The sequence below is a fragment of the Bos taurus genome, chromosome X (assembly GCF_002263795.3).
Source record: "Bos taurus isolate L1 Dominette 01449 registration number 42190680 breed Hereford chromosome X, ARS-UCD2.0, whole genome shotgun sequence".
NCBI lineage: Eukaryota > Metazoa > Chordata > Mammalia > Artiodactyla > Bovidae > Bos > Bos taurus.
The window spans coordinates 133,190,904-133,211,427 of NC_037357.1; the positions used below are offsets into that span (position 1 = coordinate 133,190,904).

The window sequence follows — 20,524 nt, forward strand, 5'->3', positions numbered from 1 at the left end:
TGATCCCTGGTTGGGAAACCAAGAGCCCACGTGTCCCCCAGTGTGGACAAAAATAACAATAATACACACATATATACATACCTAGGAATAATACACACATATATACATACCTAGGAAAAATCTAACCAAGGAGGTAAAAGACCTATAGTCAGAAAACTGTAAGACACTGATGAAAGAAACTGAAAATGCCACACACAGAATGGAAATATATACCATGGACTGGAAGAATATTGTTAAAATGACCATACTGCTCAAAGCAATCTACAGATTCAAAGCTATCCCTATCAAAATACCAACAGCATTTTTCACAAAACTAGAACAAATCAATTTTAAAATTTGCACAGTAACCTCAAAGACCCTGAAGAGCCAAAACAATCTTGAGAAAGAAGAGAGATGGAGGTATCAGACTACACTACAAAGCTATGGTCATCAAAATAGCATGGTAGTGGCACAAAAACAGACACGTAGGTCAGGAAACAGAATAGAGAGCCCTGAAATAAACCCACGCACTTATCAACTAGTCTATGACAAAGGAGGCAAGGATATAAGGGAAAAGACTGCCTCTCCAATAAGTCATGCTGGGAAAACTGGATAGCTACATGCAAAAGAATGAAACTAGAAAATTCTCTAACATGGAATTAAAAAAAAAAAAATTTCGAAATGGTTTAAGGATTTAAATTTAAGACCAGAAACCATGGAACTCCCAGAGGAAAACACAGGGAGAACACCCTTTGACATAAATTGTAACAGTATTTTGGGGGATCTGCCTCCTATGGCAAAGTAAAGAAAGGCAAAAATACACAAACGGAACCTAATTAAAATGAAAGGTTTTTTCGGAGGAAAGGAAACCATCAACAAAATGAAAAGACAACCTACTGAATGGGAGAAAATATTTGCCAATGACACGACCAATGAGGGGTTAATGTGTAAAAAATAAACAGAACCAACTCTATCTGAAAAATAAATACCTGATTAAAAAATAGGCAGAAGGGACTTTCCCTGGCAGTCCAGTGGTTAAGACTCTGCCCTTTCCCTGCAGGGGTGGAGAGTTCTATCCCCAGTTGAGGAACTAAGATCCCACATAACGCATATGGGCCAAAAATACATTAATAAATAATGGTTAGAAGACCTGAATAGACATTTTCCCAAAGGAGACATACAGATGGCACACGAAAAGCTGCTCAGCATCGGTAATCAGAGAAAGGCAAACCAAAACCACAATGAAGTATCACCCTCACACCTGGCAGAAGGTCTGTCATCAACGAGACAACAAATAAAAGCTGGTGACGATACAGAGAAAAGGGAACCCTTGCTCACTATTGGAAAACAGCAAGCAAGTTCCTAGAAAGCTAAAAAGAGAACTACCATAGCATACAGCAATTTCACGCCTTGATATATAAACTGCCCCCACCCCAAATGAGAACACTAATTCAAAAAGATAACATGCACCCCATTGTTCATTGCAGCATTATTTACAGTGCTCAAGATACGGAAGTAACCTTAAAGTCCATCGACAGATGAATAGATTAAAGAAGTTGTGGTATATATCATACACACAAACACATACAATGGGATACTACTCAGCCATAAAAAAGAATGAAATTTTGCCATTCGTATCAACAAGGACAGGCCTGGAGGGCATTGTGTTTGATGAATTAAGGTGGAGAAAAACAAACACTGCATAATGTCACTTATATGTGGAATCAACAACAACAACAACAAAGACAACAGAAGCAGACTTACAGACGTCAGAAGGAACTAGTGATTACCAGTGGGGGGGGGGGGCAGGAGAGAGGTAGGGCAGTAAAGTACAAACGATAAAATAAATACGCTACAATGATACATTGTACGGCACAGGGAACATAGCCGATATTTCACAATAACTTTCAATGAAGTATGTGTGTGCTGTGCTTAGTCACTCAGTTGTGTCCAGCTCTCTGCGACCCCATGGATGGTAGCTCGCCAGGGTCCTCTGTCCACGGGGATTCTCCAGGCCAGAATACTGGAGTGGGTTGCCATGCCCTCCTCCAGGGGATCTTCCCAAGCTAGGGATTGAACCCAGGTCTCCCACCTTGCAGGTGGATTCTTTAGCAGCTGAGCTACCATGGAAGCCCAAAAACACTGGAGTAGGTAGCCTATTCCTTCTCTCAGCGAACTTCCCGACACAGGAATTGAACCGGGGTCTCCTGCATCCCAAGAATACTGGAGTGGGTAGCCTATCCCTTCCCCAGGGGATCTTCCCAACCCAGGAATTGAACCGGGGTCTCCTGCATCCCAAGAATACTGGAGTGGGTAGCCTATCCCTTCCCCAGGGGATCTTCCCAACCCAGGAATTGAACCGGGGTCTCCTGCATTCCAAGAATACTGGAGTGGGTAGCCTATCCCTTCCCCAGGGGATCTTCCCAACCCAGGAATTGAACCAGGGTCTCCTGCATTCCAAGAACACTGGAGTGGGTAGCCTAGCCCTTCTCCAAGGGAACTTCCCGACCCAGGAATTGAACCGGGGTCTCCTGCATCCCAAGAATACTGGAGTGGGTAGCCTATCCCTTCCCCAGGGGATCTTCCCAACCCAGGAATTGAACCGGGGTCTCCTGCATTCCAAGAATACTGGAGTGGGTAGCCTATCCCTTCCCCAGGGGATCTTCCCAACCCAGGAATTGAACCAGGGTCTCCTGCATTCCAAGAACACTGGAGTGGGTAGCCTAGCCCTTCTCCAAGGGAACTTCCCGACCCAGGAATTGAACCGGGGTCTCCTGCATCCCAAGAATACTGGAGTGGGTAGCCTATCCCTTCCCCAGGGGATCTTCCCAACCCAGGAATTGAACCGGGGTCTCCTGCATTCCAAGAATACTGGAGTGGGTAGCCTATCCCTTCCCCAGGGGATCTTCCCAACCCAGGAATTGAACCAGGGTCTCCTGCATTCCAAGAACACTGGAGTGGGTAGCCTAGCCCTTACCCAAGGGATCTTCCAGACCCAGGAATTGAACCAGGGTCTCCTGCATTCCAAGAACACTGGAGTGGGTAGCCTAGCCCTTCCCCAGGGGATCTTCCCAACCCAGGATATCGAACCAGGGTCTCCTGCATTCCAAGAACACTGGAGTGGGTAGCCTAGCCCTTCTCCAGGGGAACTTCCCGACCCAGGAATTGAACCGGGGTCTCCTGCATCCCAAGAATACTGGAGTGGGTAGCCTATCCCTTCCCCAGGGGATCTTCCCAACCCAGGAAATCGAACCAGGGTCTCCTGCATTCCAAGAACACTGGAGTGGGTAGCCTATCCCTTCCCCAGGGGATCTTATGGATGCAGGAATTGAACCGGGGTCTCCTGCATTGCAAGGCGGATCCTTTCCCCAGCTGAGCTACCTGGGAAGCCTGTTAGATGGGAGTAGCAGCTCGAAAAATTGGGAAATTAAAAGACGCTTACTCCTTGTAAGGAAAGTTATGACCAACCTAGACAGCATATTCAAAAGCAGAGACATTACTCTGCCAACAAAGGTTCGTCTAGTCAAGGCTATGGTTTTTCCTGTGGTCATGTATGGATGTGAGAGTTGGACTGTGAAGAAGGCTGAGCGCCGAAGAATTGATGCTTTTGAACTGTGGTGTTGGAGAAGACGCTTGAGAGTCCCTTGGACTGCAAGGAGATCCAACCAGTCCATTCTAAAGGAGATCAGCCCTGGGATTTCTTTGGAAGGAATGATGCTAAAGCTGAAACTCGAGTACTTTGGCCACCTCATGCGAAGAGTTGACTCATTGGAAAAGACTCTGATGCTGGGAGGGATTGGGGACAGGAGGAGGAGGGGACGACAGAGGATGAGATGGCTGGATGGCATCACTGACTCGATGGACGTGAGTCTGAGTGAACTCCGGGAGTTGGTGATGGACAGGGAGGCCTGGCGTGCTGCGATTCATGGGGTCGCAAAGAGTCGGACACGACTGAGCGACTGAACTGATCTGATGCTGCAGAGCTGAAATGAAGACTACCGTAAATGAACTACACTGCAACAGGAAGGAAAAGAAAGAAACACGTGGTGACAACAAGGCAGGGCTGTCAGTGGTGTGGCTGAAAGTGAAAGCAGCTCCCCAGCCCCCCGGGGGAGGCGGGGGAGAAGGCAGAAGGTGCGCCTACCTGGCGTGGTACCGGCTCGGCCGAGAGGGGCAGGGAAGCAGAGGTGCAGCTGGCTCAGACTGGCTGTCAGAGAACTTGGTGGCATGCCAGGAGTGTGGCCTCCAGTTCAGTTCATTCCTCCTGGGGGTAGAAAAAAAAAAGGGATGCAGACGACTCAGGGACATCACACCGAGGACCGCTTCGTGTCTGGAAAGGACTTAGAGGCTGCACTGCAGTTGGGCGCGGTCGCTTCCCCTTTAACATCTGGGCATCAGCACTCCTGATACAGGTTCGTTACTGGAGAACTGGTCTGAGCGCAGAGTGACAATCACTGGTTTCCAGGTGCGAATTGGCCCTCGGGCTGCCAAAATGATTCTGTTTCTTTTTAAACATGTTTTCAATTTTTTTTTTTTTTTTTTTTGGCATAGTGGAATCCTGGTTTCCTGACTGGGGATCAAACCCATAGCCCTTGCCTTGGAAGCTAGATCATAAGCACTAGACTACCAGGGAAATCCTCCAAATTTCTTTGAGGTAAGAAGATAAGATACATCTTGCTTTCCCTTTTCCGTCTCCCCACCAAAAACCACAGCAGCATATTTTGTCTTGCCTATGTCAGTGCAACTTTGCAGACACCCCTGGCCTCCTTGAGGAGGAGGTGTGGGCTGGGTGTCACAGGATTGGGTGCATTTATTTATCCACTCACTTAGGCAAACATGGCTGTCCTGTAGTCAGTGGGGAGTGTGCATGCATGTGTCTGTGTTAGTCACTCGGTCGTATCTGAATCTTTGCAAACCCATGGACTGTAGCTTGCCAGGTTCCCCTGTCCATGGGATTGGGGGGGGGGTGTGTGTGTGTGTGTCTGTGTGTGTGTGTCTGTGTGTGTGTGTCTGTGTGTGTGTGTGTGTCTGTGTCTGTGTCTGTGTCTGTGTCTGTGTTAGTCATTCAGTGGTATCCAACTCTTTGCAACCCCATGGACTGTAGCCCGCCGGGCTCCTCTGTCCATGGGATTCTCCTGGCAAGAATACTGGAGTGGGTTGCCATTTCCTTCTCCAGGGGATCTTCCCGACCCAGGGATCGAACCCAGGTATCTTGCATTGTAGGCAGATTCTTTACCATCTGAGCCACCAGGGAAGCCCTAACAGAGACCAGTGGACACTATTGCTTTGAGCCTGTCAGAGTTCAATGGGGACTCTGTGTGTGTATGTGTGTGTCAGTCACTCAGTCGTATCTGAATCTTTGCAAACCCATGGACTATAGCGTGCTAGGCTCCTCTGTCCACGGGACTGGTGTGTGTGTGTGTATTTATGGCTATGTGTCTGTGTTAGTCACTCAGTCATATCCAACTTTTTGCAAACCCATGGACGTAGCCCACCAGCTTCCTCTCTGTCCATGGGATTCTCCTGGCAAGAATACTGGAGTGAGTTGCCATTCCCTTCTCCAGGGAATCTTCCTGACCCAGGGATCAAACCTGGGTCCCTGGCATTGCAGGCAGATTCTTTGCCATCTGAGCCACCAGGGAAGCCCTAAAGGGGATCAGTGGACATGTATTGCCCTGAGCCTGTTAAAGTGTCAGAAGTCATCTAAAGGTCCCCCATGGTGGGCATCACCATGCCCTAGACCAGCGGGCTCCAGTCCATTCTGCCAGGGCTTCTGAATGTCACAGGCGCCTTCCCTGCCCCCGCCAGTCACCATCATCCATGAGGGCTTACTGGGGTTTGACCACACCTGCCCAGGTGTCGGAAATCTGTGCAGCTGCCGTATGAACATCAGAGCCTCCAGGGTGAGCTGCTGCGTGAGGAGACGCTGCACACTTGCCTCTCCTGCTCCTGCAATTCAGGACGGACCAGTCTCGCCACGGGCAACTCCAGATGGGAGCTGAAGGGCACAACTGAGCCTCTAAGTACCTGATGGATGTCAAACATTCTTTCCAACAGGCAAGAACATTAAAGACTCTTATGCAATAACGAATAGTAATGAAAACCCCGAAACTTATTTACAACACAAACCTTCTGATGACTCAGATAATTAACGAGGAAAAAAAAAACCATGGGTGGCAAAAATGCGGAAGGTGTCGACTTGATGACAACTGCCTACAAGCTGAAGCATAAAACGGATGAATCCATCCCACCTCTGGAGTAAATTGATTGTAAAAACCAAGACTGTACCTCATAGAGTTTCTCAAGATCCTCGTAAGGAAGCTTCTGGCCACATGAATTTCATTTTCAGACAGATTTTTCTGTGCTATAATATCCAGAACGTCTTTCATCTTCCTTCACGGGTAATTAACGAAGGGAGAAAACTAGACAGACTGCAGGCAAAGGAAAGAGAGGCTGGGAAAAGAAAAGGCCTCACACCTAGTGGCAAATTATTGCAACTCTGTAACAGGAAAGAGTGGGAAAGAGGTGGTTTACTGGGGCAGTCCTGCACCCTGAGAGGAGTATATGTTTCTCATCCTATTTTAAAAGATAATATAGGCAGACCTCAGAGAGATTCTAAGTTGGGCTCCAGACCCTCACAACAAAGCAAATATGGTAATAAAGCTAGCCACATGAGTGCTTTGGTTTCCCAGTACATATAAACGTTGTGTTTACATTACACTGGAGTCTACCAAGTGTGTAATAGCATGTTTACGAAAACAATGTACAGACCTTATTTTAAATTAAAAAATGCTAACCATCCTCTGAGCCTCCAGAGTCCTAGTAGTAATGCAAGTAAATTCAAAGATCACTGACCACAGAGACCGTAACAAATGTGATGGCGGAAAAGTTCGAAACACTGTGAGAATTACCAAAATGTGAGACACAAAGAGACAAAGTGAACAAGTACTGTTGGAAAAATGTCACCAACAGGCTAACTAATGGCACTAATGGCCTGAGAGGGCTGCCACAATTTTTAATTTGTAAAAAACAAACAAACAAACAAAAAAACGCCAGGATCTGTGAAGCACAATACAGCCAAGTATGTCTACACACGGGTTTCCCAGGTGGCTCAGTGGTAAAGAGGCAACCTGCCAATGCAAGGAGACGCAGGTTCGATCCCTGGGTCAGGAAGATCCCCTGGAGGAGGAGATGGCAACCCACTCCAGGATTCTTGCCTGGAGAATCCCATGAACAGAGGAGCCTGGTGGGCTACAGTCCATGGGGTCACAAAGAGTTAAACCCGACTGAGTGACTAAACAATGTCTATACACAGATACATGCTTCTACTTTGAGAAGACACAGCCAAGGGTCACAGTACTAATTATGGCTTTTAAAAACAAATGAAAGCACAGTGGAAAGGGTGGTACCCACAAGCTCTAAGTAAGGAACTGGGCTACTGGGGACAGTGAAATTTTCCTAAAATGTGTGTGCTCTTGTCAGAACTTCAGACTTTCCTAGAGCATAGTAAACATATTTGGGAATCAAGGGAGGCTCCCTGATAGCCCAGCTGGTAAAGAATCCACCTGCAATACAGGAGACCCTGGTTCAGTTTCCTGGGTCAGGAAGATCCCCTGGAGAAGGGAAAGGCTACCCACCCACTCCAGTATTCCTGGGCTTCCCTGGTGGCTCAGCTGGTAAAGAACCTGCCTGCAATGCAGGAGACCTGGGTTCCATCCCTGGGTTGGGAAGATACCCTGGAGCAGCGAAAGGCTACCCACTCCAGTATTCTGGCCTGGAGAATTTTCCATGGACTCTATAGTCCATGGAGTTGCAAAGAGTCGGACACGACCGAACAACTTTCTCTTTTCAGGTGGTTTGTCAGCCCCTCTGGTGGCTAAAACAGCAGGGTTTTTTTAATTTTTCTTTTTTAAGAATTTATTTATTTTTTATATTTATTTATTGGGTCTTGGTTGTGGCACATCAGCATCTTCATTGCATCCCGTGGGGCACACGGACCGTCTAGTTATGGCATGCGGGCTTTCTTGCTGCACTGCACAGCATGTGGGATCCTGGTTCCCCAACCAGGGCTCGAATCAGCGTCTCCTGCGTTGCAAGACAGATCTTTAACCACTGGACCACCGGGAAGGTGGCCCCTAGGGTTGTCTGGATGAGAGAGACGAGGGCGATTGGCTGAGAGCTGATCTCTGGCATCAGTCATTGGGACCAGACTGGGCAGCAAGGCGCAGGGGACCAAATGCTGCTCTGGCGCCACCTAGAGTCCCCAGGTGGAACAGACACAGGAGGGGCAGATATAAGATGCTCATCTCAGGAGACTTGTGTTTCTTCCTACACAAGATACACTGTGTGGCTTTCAACCCCCGGGAGCCTGCCAGCGTGGGGCCGTGAGGGGTGCACAGGCCACCAGTGAGCCAGTGGGGTCGCTCAGTCACATCCGGCTCTTTGCGATCCCGGGACTGTAAGCCTACCACGCTCCTCTGTCCATGGGATTTTCTCCATGGAGTGGGTTGCCATTTTCCTTCTCCGGGGGAATCTTCCCGATCCCGGGGATCAAACCCAGGTCTCCCTGCATTGCAGGCAGACGCTTTTGCTGTCTGAGCCACCAGGCACGGGCCATAGGATGAGTCAAAACAAGACACCCCAATGTGAGGGAGCAAGGGATACCTGCTCGGGGTTAACAGCCTCATGTGTATGGGTAGGGAAGACCCACACCGCAGCTAAAGTGCCCTTGAGCCCTTGGGGACGGGGAACCCCCAGAAGACATCAAACAGGAGTGGACCTGAGTGCTATGGAAGGAACACCCCCCCTCACTGCTCCCACTTCCCCCACCACGGGCCCCAGTCGGACACAAGCCAGCTTGGCTGTGGGAAACCAGCAAGGACGCCCCTTTCCGGGAGGGAGGAGGCTGGCATAGCTCAGCCCAGAGATGCCCAAGGCTGTGCAGGCAGGGATGCTCAGGAGAAAAGAGCCCAAATCCGGCCAGGGCAGGGGGTGCTGATGCCCTCCACTGAGCGGGGAGCTCTGAACTCCAGCAGTTCCAGAAATGCAAGGGGGCTGAGTCCAAGCCATGCCCACCCAGACACTAACAGTGTGACTGTTCACCCCAGCAAATAGGAGAGACATCCTTTCTGCTCCAATGGCTACTGCGGCTCGGACAATCTTAAAAGAAAAAAAAAACATATGTGTATTGTAGAAAACGTGGCACATTTAAAAATTAGAAGGCCGGTAAGACAACAAACAGCTTCCCTGGTGGCTCAGCTGGTAAAGAATCCGCCTGCCATGCAGGAGACCTGGGTTCGATCCCTGGGTTGGGAAGATTTCCTGGAGAAGGGAAAGGCTACCCACTCCAGTATTCTGGCCTAGAGAATTCCATGGACTAGTAGAATAACCCGTAACCTAAAGATGACCATGAGTAACATCTCTCTGCATTTCTTCCCCTCTGTTTTAGATAGTTCAGAGTCCTACAGACCCGGTGGGGCCTTTCTCTCTGCAGCCTGCTGGGCTGGGTGGGCATTTCTGCATGCCACTGTCACTCTTCTAAAATGTCTTTTTTTGGGGGGCCGTGTGGCATACAGGATCCTGTTCCTTGACCTGGGATCAAACCTGGGCCCTCTGTCATTGGAAGCACGGAGTCTTAACCACTGGACCGCCAGGGAAGTCCCGAAAGTGTCATTTTTAATTCAGCCTAATATTCCTTCCATGTAAATGCTGAAAAAGCTATGGTGTTGACTAGCAGAACACTGGCTTGTCTAGTTTCCAAATCAAATTATCCATCCTAAGGAGGGTTCCCTGAAATCTTTTCCACCAGGTACACACCAAAATTGATCTCAGTTTGCAAAAGAAACTATAGCCCGCCAGGCTCCTCTATCCATGGGATTTTCCAGGCAAGAATACTGGAGTGGGTTGCCATTTCCTTCTCCAGGGGATCTTCCCAACCCCAGGGATCGAAATCAGGTCTCCCACACTGTGGGCAGACTCTTTGCCCTCTGAGCCACAAGGGAATCCCAGTTTACTTCAATATTAAAAATAATTTTATATGGCAGGTAGTCTTTTTCTTTTTTTTAAAGGAAGACATTTAGATCACAAATATTAAACATGATAAGGATACCACTAAATATTAAGAATGGATCTAGATCTTGAAAATGAGTTTTTAAAAAAGCAATTATTAAAATAAGCCCTTGAGTGAAATGTTCACAATCTCAGAGAATTCTTCTCTCAAAAAAAAAGCAATAAACAAAAATCACGTGAATGCCGGGTTATTTTCCTAACCTTTCCAAATGCAGCAATCAGCGGCTGCCTCAGAAAATAAACACAGCCTGCATGTGGTCCCCGCAAGCACGGTGGGCCTGAGAATACAGGGTCTGCAGGCTGGGAGGCCAGCGGGGAAGGCAGGGCCTTGGCTGGACACCGTGACAGGGGAACCACAGAGTGAGCGGGCTGCAGGTGTCACTGGCCATGGGGAGACTTCTTGGGGAATAAAACCCCAAGTGACGCTCGGGGCCATCTTAAAAGCAAGAGTCGGAGTAGACAGCAGTGGGGAGGGCCTTGAAGATAAAGGAGAGCCTGGAAAGTCCTGCAGATGCTTCCCACTGAGTACTGGGGTGGCCAAGATGAGCTCCAGGCAGGGAGCCCCTGGAGCTTCCGGACGCAGGGGGACAGAGGTCTGCATGATGCTGATGGTGCTTCCGGGCTGGAGGAAAGCCAAAACCGCAAACACCCTTTTTATTAAGTGTTTTGAAACCAACACATCTCAAAGCACCAGCCTACAGACACTAGGAGAAGACTCTTGAGAGTCCCTGGGACTGCAGGGAGATCCAACCAGTCCATCCTAAGGGAAATCAGTCCTGAATATTCATTGGAAGAACTGATGCTGAAGCTGAAACCCCATACTTTGGCCACCTCATGCGAAGAGCTGACTCATTGGAAAAGACCGTAATGCTGGGAAAGATGGAAGGCAGGAGGAGAAAGGGGCAACAGAGGAAGAGATGGTTGGGTGGCATCAGCGACTTGTTGGACATGACTTTGAGCAAACTCCAGGAGTTGGTGATGGACAGGGAAGCCTGGCGTGCTGCAGTCCATGGGGTCCCCAAGAGTCAGACGGGACTGAGCGACTGAACAACAACAACAGACACTCAATGAAGCCCGCCCTGAGCTGTGGCTGCCTTCCTGCCCTGGTCAAGCCCCTCGAGCCTCTCCGTCTCCAGAGCTGTCTCTGCCTCCCACTGCTCCAAGGTCCCCGCAACTCAGCTCTGCAGATTGGGCCCTCACTCCGCAACCCTCAGCGGCTCCCAGCTGCCAGGGAGTGACACCCAGGCCCCTGCAGAGCTGTCATGTGCTCCCCGGGTGGGCAGCCCGCACTGGCACAAGGCCTTCTGGCCATTCAGAGGCGAGCTGGGGTCTGAGATGCACAGCTCTAGCCCCAGGCTAACCACACACCCCTGGAGCATCCCCTTTGCCAGCCTCTTTAGGAGGCCCTGGCATTGCTGACATGGGCCACGTCTGTATCCCCAACCTGGCTCAGCCTTCAGAGGACAGCTCGATGTGGGGGTCGGCTTTCAGCCCGCCCGCCCTCCTTCCTTCCGTCAAGAGCTTTCTGGGTCCCTGCCCATCACCCGCTCAGCTGCCAGTGCCCCCGAGGGCAGGAACCAAGGGGATGACGCTGGCAGCCTGGCTGGAGCGCTTCCGACATACGTGAATGAATAAAAAACACACGTCAGAGAGTCTGTTGAGTGGCGAACTGTTTCCCCCCGCCCCCCACCCCTCTGCAAGCAGTGACCTGACAACACGGAGCTGTGGATGGTGACATCATTCTTGATGAAAGGCGATTAAGCGGCCAGTATTTCCTGCCCTTATACAGAAGGAGAAAAGAAGTGAAGATAAAAATTCCCAAGCGACCTCAATGGCTGAAAGTGACGCCAGACATCAAAGCAGCATTTTAGGCAAATGCCCTGGCCGAGGAGCGTCCGCATGGGATCAAAGCTTCAGGGTTCCACTAGACTGGGGCACCCCTTACCTGTCCCCTAGCCAGGACAAGCGCATACTTGTCTCGGCCACTCCTGTTCCCCAGATGTATTCACAGGGAAGACCACACAGACACGTCACACAATGAACACAGGCAGAAGGGGGACAGACCCAGATGACTGGGCTGTCTTTCTGTTAACTTCTGTTAACACCCAGCTCCGTTGTTGCTGCTGTTGTTTACTGGATTAGTTGTGTCCTACTCTTTTGCGACCCCAGGGGCTGTAGCCCACCAGGCTCCTCTGTCCATGGGAATTCTCCAGGCAAGAATACTGGAGTGGACTGCATTTCCATCTCCAGGGGATCTTCCCAATCCATAGGGATGGAACCCTGGATTGGCAGGCAGATTCTTTACCCACTGAGCCACCAGTGAAGCCCAACCCAGAACCAGCAACGCTAAAAATGCTTTGTCCAAACCACCACAAATCATAGCGCATATCTCCAGTTGTTGAACACACGGTTTCGTTCAACTCGATGTTTTTTATAAAGGTACCAACACAACTTTCTTGGCTACATTTCAACCCTACAATGGATATTTTGGTCAAGATACCACAGACACTCAAAGGTGCAACCGTTAACATAACTAAATATAAGTAAAAAAAAGGTGCAACCATTAACATAACTAACTATAAATATAAATTAACATAACTAAATATAAGCAACAGAGTTGGTGAGTCTTAAGAGTGTACAAACAAAAATATGTGCAACATCCTCTGCGTGCCTTAATATATTGGAAACCATCGCCTCTTCCACACCACATTTCATCAACATCACTTGCATGCCTTTCAACGAAACACAAACCTTAACTGTTTACCACTCTCTTCTTGGCTCAGAGCAGGAAACATGTCACATAATTCACCTGATTCACTTGCTTAAGCCATATACTAAATCTACATCTGAAAAGAAGCAACCTTTCCCCAAATAGGCAGTGCTGTTCCGTGTGAGTTCCCCCCCACCCCATTTTATTTAATAAAAACAAGTCTGATCTTTGTGGTGTTTTTTTTTACCCTCCCAAGCAAGACAACATCTGCCCAATATAAACCCGTGGGTCTACTCTATTTTAACAAGCAAGCAAGCATAGTGGCTAATGCCCAGAAGCCGCCAAACGCTCAAAACAGAAACTTTTCCCCTAAAATGTGAATGATGTCTCTCAGACCACTCTGCAGAAGCATCCTGGGTAAGACAGACACCCCGAACACACAGAGTTTCTGCCCCAGGAAGAGCTCTCCAGGAGGGGAAGGGGAGATGGGGGAAGGGGGAGAAGGGAGGGGAGAGGGAAAGGGGAGGGGAGAGGGAGAGGGGAGGGGAGATGGGAAGGGGAGAGGAGAGATGGGAAGGGGAGAGGGGAGATGGGAGGGGGAGAGGGGAGATGGGAAGGGGAGAAGGGAGATGGGAAGGGGAGAAGGGAGGGGGGAGGGGAGAAGGGAGTAGAGGGGGAGGGGGAGAAGCAAGAGGAGAGGGAGAATAGGGGAGGGGAGAAGGGAAGGGAGGGAAGAAGGGGGGAGATGGGGGGGAGGGGGAGAACGGGGGAGAAGAGAGAATGGGGGAGATGGGGGAGGGGGAGAAGGGGGGAGAAGAGAGAAGGGGGAAGGAGAAGCGGGAGAGGGAGGGAAGCATCTCCAGTAAGATACACATCCCCCTGAACACAGAGTTTCTGTTCCAGGAAGAGCTCTGGAGGAGGGGAGGGGGGCTGGGAAGAAGGGGGGAGGGGGAGAAGGGGGAGGAATGGGAGAAGGGGGAGGGGAGAAAGGGGAGGAGAAGGGAGAGAGGGGAAGCGGGTGGGGGAGAAGGGAGGTGGAGCGGGGGAAGGGATGGGGAGGGGGAGACACAACCTGCCCAGTCCTAGCCACCCCTCTCCTCTTGCAGCTTCAGGAGCATCTCCGCTCATTACTGCTGGGGCCACGCACAGAGCAGCCTGCTCCGGACAGCTGGGACGAACCAGAGGCAGATGGGAGGCCGGACTCGACGCTGGCTCAGTGCAGAGCTCACTGCACCTCAGAGCTGTGGAGAAACCCACACATGTGGCAGGAAACCTGCTCCGAGCAGGCGTGCGTGCTGTCACTGGAGCGGACACCTGCCTTCTTTACATGTGTCACTATGCCATAGCGTCTGGCTAACCCTCACCACCTCCTGCAGCAAAAGCCTGCATCCCTGGGTGTTAATCTGCTCCTGACTGTGAGCTTAGCCTGGAATCAGAGTCACAGAAGGCTTTAAGGCGTCCGGCAAAGAGGCAGAAAGGAACAAAGAATCTGCCTTATGGAAAGTGTGGTCCTGGCAAAACGGCTCACGGCAGCGGGCGGACCACTCAAGAGTGGAATGAACGATGAAGCAGCAGGTGAGGCTCATTGTAAACAAGATTCATATTCACCAGATAAATGTGGCAGAAGGACCAAAAGAGCCATTCCAAGAGTCACTGTATAGTTTATAGCATGATACTTAGAAGAAATTTTCCATACGGTGATTGAAATTCCATGAACTCCTAAAAGGGAGCCGAACGTATGGTCATTTGCCCGGAACGGAGGACTGTGGATGAGGTTCGGGCGCTATGCACACAGAGGTTTTTAATCCAGGTTTGACAGCACCCAGCAGACACAGCCTGAACCCAGCACTGGTGAGAACTCCCCGTTCCTCAGCGTGTCTCCAACAGCGTCCCCAACAGCGAGGGGCTTCCGGACACCCCCGTTAATCTGGAAAACGCCACAAGTGACCCAGTTTTGGGTCTTAACCTTTTCAAGCGCATTTGCTTAAGCCAGTGGCGTGACCATGGTGGCTGCCCAGCAAAACAACTGGCGGCCCTCAGGGAAATACAGGCAGCCCTCAAGGAAATACCACTGCCCATATCCCTCCCACGCCTGCCCATCAGGATCTCCGGGGCGGGGAAGACAGGCATACCGAAGACAGCCCGGAGACGTTCCCACATCCTGAACTTCCCTGTGTGCAGCAGTTCCTTGGCTAAGAAAGAGGGAACAACAAAGTGCCCAGGAGGTAGGCCAGCAGCTCCCCCTGCTCCCCGAGTCCTCTGACTCCAGGCAGATGCCAGGATGAGCCTGGGCGTCTCAGAGGAGGATGTACGTGCACCTATGGGGCTCCTGTGACCCTTCTTTGTTCCCTGACAACACGACCCTGGGAGGGAGGCAGTGCCGGCTCTCATCTGTCAGGGAAAGAAGCTTGGCTGCAGACAGACAGTGATCGGGGTTCCTGTCCCCCAAGGCACTGCCCTCTGGGCCCCAGCTTCTAAATGACGACAAGATATGTGGGGCCCGAGAAACCAGATGTCTCCACTTTGTGACTCCAGCAAGGACGAGAAAGACAAACACAGCCAGCAGACGTCACCAGCGGGAGGCAAGTATGTCAACCACAATTCCCATTTTGGGACTGCCCTGGTGGTCCAGTGGTGAAGGATCATCCGCCTGCCGATGCAGGGGACACGCGTTCGATCCCTGGTCCAGGAAGATCCCCCAGGCCTAGGAGCAACCAAGCCCACGTGTGACAACTACTGAGCCCATGCTCCAAAACAACAGGAGCCACTGCAATGAGAAGCCCACGCACCGCAAACAGAGTGGACCACCGCCCCCCAGCTCCCCACAACTAGAGACAAGCCTGTGCAACAACAGACCTAGCACAGACCCCTCCCCTCAAAAGAAAACAAAAAAACAAAAAGACCCAACCAACCAACCAGAAAAAACTGCGCACGTTGTTCACAAAGCCTGTTTCACCTTGAGGTGCATACATGCCTTTCCGCAGATCCTCCCAGAACAACCCAAGCTGCACTGGCCACTCTCACCATCAGGACCCTAAGCTGTCCTCAGTCTTTATCAGAAAAGCCACCTTTTTCTTAAGGTGCCTGGGGTGGTTAGATAATTAAGGGTTAAGGAACCGCCTCTGCCATCTGGTCAACCTCCAACATTGGATTACTTGTGTGTTGGTGGCTCAGTCAATGAATTCACTGTAGAGTGCCTTTATAATCACTTAAAAAACAAAAAACAAGTATGTGATCTATTGTGGAGTTCTACATGGAAACTGGGTCTCCGGCATTGCAGGCAGTCTCTTTACCTGACTGAGGCACCAGGGAAGCCCCAGGCATAAAACACTAGAAAACTGCTCTTCTCAGACATATATGTCAGAGTAGTGATTGCCTAGGGATGGAGACAGATGAGAATGGGGAGATTAGACAGAGAAGGATACGGGCTTCCCAGGCTGTGCAGTGGTAAAGAATCTACCTGTCAATGCAGGAGACAGGACACTAGGGTTCAATCTCTGGGTCGGGAAGATCCCCTGGAGAAAGGAACAGCAACCCACTGCGGTATTCTCGCCTACAGAATCCCATGGACAGAGGAGCCTGGGGGGCTACAGTCCATGGGGTGCAAAGAGTCAGACATGACTGAGTGACCAAGCAGAGAAGGATATATGTTATTGATTTAAGAACTCAATTTTAAAAGCACTCACAGGACTTCCTGGGTATACCTACTGGCTAAGACTCCATGTTCCCAATGCAGGGGGCCCAGGTTCAATTCCTGGTCCTAGATCCCACATGCCGAGACTAACACCTGGCACAGCCAAACAAATAATAATTTAATTAAAAAATATAACTTAGTATACAGTTTTAAAAGTCCTTACTATGTGCATCATCTCACACGCTAGTAAAGTAATGCTCAAAATTCTCCAAGCCAGGCTTCAGCAATATGTGAACCATGTACTTCCAGATGTTCAAGCTGGTTTTGGAAAAGGCAGAGGAACCAGAGATCAAATTGCCAACATCCACTGGATCATCGAAAAAGCAAGAGAGTTCCAGAAAAACATCCATTTCTGCTTTATTGACTATGCCAAAGCCTTTGACTGTGTGGATCACAATAAACTGTGGACAATTCTGAAAGAGATGGGAATACCAAACCACCTGACCTGCCTCTTGAGAAACCTATATGCAAGTCAGGAAGCAACAGTTAGAACTGGACATGGAACAACAGACTGGTTCCAAATAGGAAAAGGAGTATGTCCAGGCTGTATATTGTTGCCCTGCTTATTTAACTTATATGCAGACTACATCATGAGAAACGCTGGGCTGGAAGAAGCACAAGCTGGAATCAAGATTGCCGGGAGAAATATCAATAACCTCAAATATGCAGATGACACCACCCTTATGGCAAAATATGGAACTAAATAGCCTCTTGATGAAAGTGACAGAGGAGAGTGAAAAGTTGGCTTAAAGCTCAACATTCAGAAAACTAAGATCATGGTATCTGGTCCCATCACTTCATGGGAAATAGATGGGGAAACAGTGGAAACACAGGTTCAGTCTCTGGGTTGGAAAGATCCCCTGGAGGAGGAAATGGCAACCCACTCCAGTATTCTTGCCTGGAGAATCCCATGGACAGAGGAGCCTGGTGGGCTACAGTCCATGGGGTCGCAAAGAGTCAGACACGACTGAGTGATAAAGCACACACACAGGGAGGTATTCTTTTGCCTATTGGAAAACTCAGGTATTTTGGGGGGCTCCAAAATCACTGCAGATGGTGACTGCAGCCATGAAATTAAAAGACGCTTACTCCTTGGAAGGAAAGTTATGACCAACCTAGACAGCATATTCAAAAGCAGAGACATTAGTTTGCCAACAAATGTCCGTCTAGTCAAGGCTATGGTTTTTCCAGTGGTCATGTACGGATGTGAGAGTTGGACTGTGAAGAAAGCTGAGCACCGAAGAATTGATGCTTTTGAACTGTGGTGTCGGAGAAGACTCTTGAGAGTCCCTTGGACTGCAAGGAGGTTTAATCAGTCCATCCTAAAGGAGATCAGTCCTAGGTGTTCATTGGAAGGACTGATGCTAAAGCTGAAACTCTCACATGAGGAATGGACCACGATGACTTACACACACACGGACTTGGGTGCAAAGGCGCCACAGCACAGCAGTGTCTGCTGCATGAATACTCCGGAAGCACCATAAACGTCCACGCGGAAAGGATCTGTTACCCACACAGTGGAGCATCCAGACCTCGGAGCATCGTGGGGTCGTTAGGACAAGTCATGAGTCAGACCTCAGGGCGCTCAACAAACTCCACTTTCATGTGTAAACACACAAGCGCCTGTTTCTCCAAGGAAACCTAAGAGCGTAGTACTGACACGGCCGCTCTCCGGAGAGGCAAAACGAGGGGATGCAGTTGGGTGGGAGAAAGGCTGATGGACTCCATGCAATTCCCTTTTGAAAGTGAATATTGGGACTTGCCTGGTGGTCCAGTGGCTAAGAAACTGCGCTCTGAATGCAGGGCGCCAGGGGTTCCAGCCCCGGTCAGGGAACTAGATCCCAGGTGCCACAACTAAGACCCGGCACACCCAAATAAATAAAAATAAATACTTAACGACGACATGAAAAGTGAAATGGTTTCCCACATCCACGTGTCACTCTCAGTACTGATAAATGCAGAATAAAAAATCACACTTGGAGAAAACTGTAGCTGGTATTCCAGCAGCCACCCCTGAAGAGTGCTTGTTTTGAACACTGCGCAGTGAGCAAACCCTTTGAGGGCACTGTGTAGAACCCTTTGGGGTCACCGCAGCTGACCGCTCCTGGGGGACCAAGCTGCTGCTGACCCCTGGGAACACACCACACCGAACCCCAAAGGCTTCTCCTCTTTAAAAGTGCAGAGGTCGATGAGGTGACCCCAAAGAAACGCTACACCACGACAGCATCTCTCTCGTCCCCTCCACCCTGAAGGGCTCAGAAACAGCCACACCGGGACACTCGTTTTCTGATTTACGAGGACCATCGCCTATTCCACGGAGCAATGAGGCTGCTCCGTTAATGCGGCAAAGAACAAAACTTTTTCCTTCTTCACTTTCTGAACCTCCTCCGTAGATGCTATTTTGGTTCCAAAAAAAAAAATCCTTTGGGATATGTCTTCAAGTCTGTACTAAAAACTGAAGTGCAAGGGGGAGGTCAATTTACTTTTTAAAATTTACAGCCAATCTTGGAAAAGACTGGACTAATTCTGTTTAAAAAAGGCAGGTCAACACTGTACTATGAATGAGCCAACTGTGAAATACCAAGTGGAGGATTATTTCTCTATATAAAAGCAGTCACGGGAATTTCTTGGCTGTGCAGTGGTTAAGACTCTGGTGCCATCACTTTGGGGCCCTGAGTCTGATCTCTGGTCAGGGAACTAAGATCTTGCAAGAATTCCATGGAATGCTCTAGGCAAGAATACTGGAGTGGGTAGCCGTTCCCTTCTCCAGGGGATCTTCCCAACCCAGAAATCGAACAGTGGTCTGCTGCACTTCAGGCAGATTCTTTACCAGCTAAGCCACCAGGGAAGCCGGCAAGCTTTGCAGCCAGCGTGGCCCAAAACAATCACCAATACCTCTGAGCTGCCCAGCTGTACTGTTCTAGTTCCTGCCTGTAAAAGCATCAGGTCCCCAATTTCACTCTCTGACCCCCTCAAATTATCCCAACTCCTATCCACAATTTGCTTTCTAAGCAAGTACGCTTGCCCGCCCCAGAGCTCAGCACAGTGCTAGAAACACCTGGATGTCCGCGTACATCACTCCACATTAGCATGAGACCCGAAAATCCGGTAGCCTGCCACCTTGTGTTAAAACTGGGCCATGACACTTTGCTTCATTTAGAGAATCAGCTATTGCCAGGGATAAGATTTAAGGAATCAAAATCACTTCACAAGTCAAAAATTAACACTCAGAAGTAATTAAAGAAGGAATCTTGTAAGAACTGACCATTACCAGGAACTCTACTCAATACTCTGTGACAAGCACAGGAAAAGAATCTAAAAAAGAGCGTGTGTGTTTGTGTGTGTATATATATATATGTATGTATAACTGATTCAACTTGCTGTCTTTTCCAAAGAGTCGTCCATTTGCATCAGGTGGCCAAAGTATCAGAGCTTTAGCTAAGTTAACTATACTCCAACATAAAACTAAGTAAAAAAAAAAAAAAAGAAGAAAAGGTAATCTTTCAAATTTGTGAAGTTGGATTCATCCTTGGCCAAGAGATGAATCACTCATGTACTTCCTAAGTGTACACGCTCACACATGTATGCACAGACACACACACACACACACACACACACACACACACACACACACACACACACATGTCCACATCGGGACTGTCACAGTTGACACAGGGCAGCCAACAGAGTCCACGCTTTGCTGGCCTGCTCATCTCTGTCCGTAAACAAGGCTTGACGCCCGGGTCTTACCTTTTCACCACCAGCTTCAGGGTCTTATGTGACCCCTTCACCAGGCAGATGGCTTCCTGTCTAAACCCGGACAGACCGACATCATTGATGCCCACGATCTCGTCTCCGGCCAGCAGTTTGTCCACGGCCGCGGCTTTGCTGCCTTCTTCAACCTGCAATACAGAAAGAGGGTCCATGAGCTCCCCCCACCGAATGAGCAAACCAGTCCCCAGGACGCAGACAGAAGGACGTGTCAGTGACAGCTCTGTGACACCTACCTGTTCTCAGACCGGCTTCAGAACGACCCAGGAGTGAAGGGATCCAGCTTGGGCCCCGATTCCCTG

General features: G+C 49.6%; 1 protein-coding gene across 4 annotated transcripts in view; it reads right to left on the minus strand.

Annotated features, from left to right (window-relative positions):
• SHROOM2 (shroom family member 2) overlaps positions 1-20,524 on the minus strand; it is a 142,035-nt gene that overhangs the window by 50,236 nt on the left and 71,275 nt on the right. For 3 of the 4 annotated variants that reach the window (XM_002700461.6, XM_024988426.2, XM_024988425.2), the window contains exons 2-3: positions 20,202-20,353; positions 4,124-4,243 (exon numbers count right to left, since the gene is read on the minus strand). In XM_002700461.6, coding sequence (XP_002700507.3) covers positions 4,124-4,243; positions 20,202-20,353 — 272 coding nt within the window. Of the gene's footprint in view, positions 1-4,123; positions 4,244-20,201; positions 20,354-20,524 lie in introns of those variants that run through there. The other variant, XM_024988427.2, reaches the window with a different exon arrangement.